This window comes from Spermophilus citellus (assembly GCF_964194105.1).
Source record: "Spermophilus citellus genome assembly, chromosome: 3".
NCBI classification, from domain to species: domain Eukaryota; kingdom Metazoa; phylum Chordata; class Mammalia; order Rodentia; family Sciuridae; genus Spermophilus; species Spermophilus citellus.
Window position 1 is genome coordinate 6,169,585 of NC_138184.1, and position 5,793 is coordinate 6,175,377.

At 42.2% G+C, this 5,793-nt stretch overlaps 1 protein-coding gene across 1 annotated transcript; it reads left to right on the top strand.

Moving 5' to 3' along the window:
* Nucleotides 1-4,854: 4,854 nt before the first annotated feature.
* LOC308645914 (olfactory receptor 7G2-like) lies at nucleotides 4,855-5,793 on the top strand (the record flags this gene model as incomplete). Its single annotated transcript, XM_081288369.1, has 1 exon — nucleotides 4,855-5,793. One exon carries the CDS (start codon nucleotides 4,855-4,857, stop codon nucleotides 5,791-5,793), a length of 939 nt encoding a protein of 312 aa, XP_081144495.1.

Below are 5,793 nucleotides of genomic sequence, written 5' to 3' on the forward strand. Positions count from 1 at the left end.
GACTCTAATGAATAGTTATCATTCATGTATACACACCTGCCCCATTTATTACATCAATTTGTTCCTTTTGACCTTGACATAGTTTCAAGGTCAGGACTGATTTCTGGGTCCTGGTTGTCATTCACCACTGAACATCTGAAAGTCTGTCATGTTGTTAGATTTAGCAGGTGCACATTCATTTTCTGCCCTATTTTTGCATGATGTAGGGTAGCAATAAAACACAGAGAGTCTCTCTGATATTGAGAAAAGTCAGTCATTTTTTGTTCTTGTGCACAAAGCCGATGGCACATTCTCTTTCACACTTCTTGGAGGAAATGTAAGATAGTTCTACTCTTGTGGCGGGTTGAGTGGCTGCGAGGGTGTAACTCCATCCAGGTTGCTTACATGGTGAAATTAACTTGCCTGCCCATCAGATGACCCTGGTGTTCCACATCATTAGGAAATACTTTCCTTTATCTAAACAATCTGGTGACATGGAATAATGTTTTCCTAATTTGCATTCCTCCTTTTATAAGGTGGAGTATCTTTTCAAACATTATTTGAGTCACTCCCTTTTCCCCTTTTTGAAAGTATGTGTTTGAGATATTTCTATTGAGGTGTTTGTCTTTGTGCTAACATGCAAAAGTGGTTTATTACCTGGAAAGCCAATCCTTTTTAGTTATTACATTTGCCAATTTACTATTTTAAGGTTACAGTGGATACACACAAGTGGTTAATTTTAATATATATTAACATGTGCATATATTCCCCAATAACTTGAGCTCAATATATGTTGATGTTAGATGCTGTTCTTACTTGAGTCCAAAGGATTTAAGTGTTTTGTCTTTTAGTACAGAGGCATGAAACCCCCTGAAATTTATTTTTGCATTGGAGGCGTCACAGAAATCCATATTCCTTTTTAACTATAATTTGGTAATAAATAACCTTTTATTCCTGAGCTGTTATTTCTCTGGACTCTCTTGTCTAAACAATTGGTTCTCTGCATGTCTCCCAGAAATAGCTTATGTCTTCTGTTGACATTATTGTAGCTCCATAAATTATGTGGCTGCAGATAGCAATCCCAAACCCTGTTTATTACAACCACAAAGGTTCCTTTTCCATAAGTTACATCTTTTATGCTCATTTGGAATTTCCTACAAAATACTGATAAGAAACATGCATTCCTGAAATCTGCGACATGTAGTACTTGGAAAGTATACATATTGAAGCTAAAACCATGAAATTGAAAAGGCTGGGAGGAAACCTCTACAAAGATAATGAGCCACGATTTCAGAGTTAGTCTATGCGGGGAGCCTTTTAATTTATGAACTGTGCATAAATTAAAATGATGTGGGATACATTATACAAGACAGTCTGGTATAAGGAACTCCCAGCAGTTTGAGAACGCCTGGTTTGAGAACGCCTGGTTCATGTGACTTCCTACCCAGCTCCATCACAAGTTCAACACAGCACAAAGGGAATATTATAAAATAATAATAAGATCTTTATAAAGTATGTGAGAAATTATTACATTTGGGCAAACACCCCGTGATGACTAACTAGGAACACACTGAGCATTTTTACAAGATCACAGCTTTTTTATTTGCCCCTAATGTCCATGCATTAAAGGCCTCATGGCTAGCCTGTAGGGCTTCAGGGAAGTAGTGGAACCTTCCTAGCCAAAGTTAAAGGGAATTGGATTACTGGGGAAGGCCATAGAGATGGTTTTTCCTATCTCTTTTTATTTTCTGGTGGTCCCCAAGGCCACATACTACAATGGTGAACTACACTATCACAGGCCCAAGGCAATAGGTCAAGTAACTATGAGTCAACCCCTAAATTATGAGCCAGAAGACCATTCCCATTAATTAAGCTGAATGACCTTGGGTGTTTGTTACAGCAATTGAAAACTGACAATCACAGTATCTTAGCTAAATCTATAAACATTATTTAAACTGACCCATGCAGGACTTATCCTCACATCTAAAATGGAATGGTACATCCTGAAATCATTAATTAAATAGGGATGGCTTTGTTCATGACTGAAAAGGAGCCCTGGAATTCATTAGAGAGTTGCACTGTGTTCCATGAGCAGGGCACCTGCAAAGAAGCTCAGCAGAGACAGGGCAGAGAGCTGCGTGGTGCAAACATGGCCTCAGGGGTCAGGAATCAGCCACCCTGAATCCCTCTCTTCTGCAGAGTTGGTCTTCAAGGACGAGTGCTCTTGGGATTAGAAGGTTAGTACAATAGAAGGTCTAATGAGGAGCTTTGAATATTGGTCCCCAAGTTTACAAACACTATAGGAGTCAGCATGGACCCACATCTCTCAGGAGCCCTGCTTCAGACAGGAAGCAGCACCTGGACTTCCTCCCAGAGATGAGCCTTCCTCGGGATCTTCTGGAACATTAAGTCTGATGCATTTCCTGAGGACACATCTTGCTTCTTCAATATCAGGGTGAGATTTTGAACCAGATTCTAATTGAAGCCAACCAGGTAATTAAAGTTCCTTAATTAATGCTTCATACGATCTCTTTCAGTAATTCCCAAATTAATTTTAATTACTGTATATTTTCTCATATCGTTTGCCAAACAAATATTGATGTCATGGGTGGTTCCTTCTTGATTTTTTAATTATCCATCCCAGAGGTCATTTCAGCCCATTAAACACTTCCCAGATCTTTGCATTTTCTATGCTGGGGATGCTTCCCCTTGTTCCTCAGTTGCCCTGACACATTCTTCTTTCTGTGGAGTGAAGAGGGCTTTATGCAGGGCACATGGCAGTAAAGAAGAAACCAGTAGGGGAGGTCAGCTTGAGGCCCCTATCTGAAACTCACACTGGGTATTTTTGTTCTACTCATTTCTCATCATGAAATGCACAGCAGTCTTTTCTTTGTTCATTGGGGATAACTTAATAAAATCCATATATGTTCAGGTGTGCAGCGTGATGGTGGGATGCGAGTATACCTTGCTAGACGGCGGCCACGATGGCATGAATTGACACATCTCCTGCAGTTCTCTTTTTACAAATGGGGCATCCAGAGTTGAGGGCTTCCCCTTAACACAGGATATTCTAGAGCCTCTGTGACCTTCAGTGTGTGTGAGTTCAACATCATCCAAGTGCTGAAAGCTATCATAAGCACTTCTGCCTCCCTCTGACTAGAAAGACCATTGCTCCAACAGACATGCCTGGCAGACCCTGCCTATCTTATCATTGGGTTCTCTTGTGCTTGTTTTCTGAATATCAGGAAATTATTTTAGTTTTCATCATTTTGAGATTTTTCTATGAACTTCACTGACATTTCTCTCATTAACCCATGCCGCAGTCTTGGCTGGGCACAGAATCACGAGCCACTCACAGCTTTGTAGATTCAAACAGCAATTCTTTATTCCCGAACTCACATCGGCCTCTACACACACGTTCTGGGGAAATCCAAGTTCTGCCGCACAATTCACGTCCCAAAAATACTTTCTCAATTCCATGAGAACTCAACGGGAACTCAGGCAGCAGGATACGCCCTATGCCCAGCAGCAATAATCTTCAACCTCGAACTTCCCTAAAACCCACATTGTCTTAAACTGGGAACGCCTTAAACTTGTCTTAAACCGGGAACGCCCTAAACCCAAGGAGCGGGATACTTCCTCAAACCTGCAGGATACACCCTAATCCTGGATCCACCCTCGTCCTTGAGCAGGGTCACCTTTCTCAAACACACATGCAATGTCAACAGCGAATTTCCAAGGCAAGTCCATTTAACATGGGGTATGCTGGCAAGGAAATTTCAATGTGTCATTCCTACTTGGCAATGGCCCTCAGCAAACCCAATTTTTTTCAAAAATGCTATTCCAACTATCAAATAAATAGAAGAGCTGCCTGAAGAGGAGACACAGAATTTCATGTGCAAAGTTGATGTTTAATTATTTGCTGAGGGAGATGACTGATGTTTCCTTGGGGGTTCTCCTGAGCTTCAAGGGTAGAGGCAACATTTTCTAGTCTTTGCTCAGGTCTTCCTGGATGGATGCCATCCAGCTGCTATTGTTAATTTCATGGATAAAGATGGACATACTTTGAAGCCAGGGACAAGGCTAGAGGCTTTGGTCAGAAAGAAAATGTTGAATTTACACACACAAAAAAAATCATGAGATCCTAATGATCACCTAGGAATGTTAGTTCTGTGCTATGCAGAGACATTAAGAGAGATTGTTCATGAGTCAGTTCAGCTGTCAGAATATCTGAGCTGTAACCCCGTCTTGTCCAAGCCCTCACTGAAGATCTTACATCTTCAGATGATATAACCTCCCCTTACTTAAGTGTCCTCAGGCACAAATGTGGATGATGGTGAGAAATATGCTTGTTGACAAGTCTTTCAGGTGATTCTGAAGCAAGCCAAAATCAGGGAATTATTGCTTTACAGGAAACATTTCAAAACTTCATTCTTCTCTCTTATATAATGTCTTGTGACATATCTGATTCAAAATACGTGCCTTAGGCTTTGTTTCTTCTCATATTTAGCACAATAAGTGGAACACCATCAGCATTCAGTAAAAACTGATTTTTGTAGAGGTATTGGAGGGAAAAAGGAATGAGTGAAGAGGATCCAAAGAGAAAAAGAGCAGAAAACATTGTCTGGATGTTCACTGAAGTTCACAGTGCCCAAGGGAAAGTTATTTGCTTTATGAACTTTTCAAAATTCAGCACACACTGAAGTCATCCAGAGCCCTTGAAGCAGACTCGGGGTCCTCCCCAGAGTGCATCGGGAGTCTGTCTGGAATGGGGACCAAAGGTTTGCATCTCTGACATCTTCCTGATGCTGCAGCTGCTGTCCACACATTTTATGGTCTCCTCACCCTGTCTTTCCCACCAGAATCTTCACCAACATGGAACCCCACAACCACACAGCTGTTTCACAATTCCTACTCCTGGGACTTTCAGCTGACCCAGACCTGCAGCCAGTGATCTTCAGCCTGTTCCTGTCCATGTACCTGGTCACCATCCTGGGAAACCTGCTCATCATTGTGACCGTCAGCTCTGACTCCCACCTCCACACCCCCATGTACTTCTTTATCTGCAGTCTCTCCTTTAATGATATCTGTTTAAGCACTTGCACCATTCCAAGGATGCTGGTGAACCTCCAAACACAGAATCAGAGCATCACTTACACAGGATGTCTCTCCCAGGTCTGCTTTGTTATCGTTTTTGCATCTTTGGAAAATTGTCTGCTTGCAGTGATGGCCTGTGACCGCTATGTGGCCATTTGTCACCCACTGAGGTACACAGTCCTCATGCATCCCCGCCTCTGTGTCCTGCTGGTTTTGTTCTGTCTTCTCATTAGCGTTGTGATTGCCCTCCTCCACACACTGATGTTGCTGCGGCTGTCCTTCTGCACAGACCTGGGGATCCCCCACTTCTTCTGTGAACTTGCTCAGATCATCAAGCTGGCCTGTTCTGATTCCTTCATTGGTAACATCCTGATATACGTTTCATCTTGTGTATTTGCTGGTGTTCCTCTCTCCGGGATCATTTTCTCTTACGTTCACATTGTGTCCTCTGTCTTGAGAATGCCATCATCAGAAGGGAAGCACAAAGCCTTTTCCACCTGTGGATCTCACCTGTGTGTTATCTCCCTGTTCTATGGGACAGGACTTGGGGTGTACATTAGCTCTGCTATCTCTGACTCTTTAAGGAAGTCTGCTGTGGCTTCAGTGATGTACACTGTGGTTCCTCAAATGCTGAACCCCTTTATCTATAGTCTGAGAAATGGGAACATGAAGGAGGCCTTGAGGAAACTTGTCAGTAGGTTAGCATCGACTTTATAA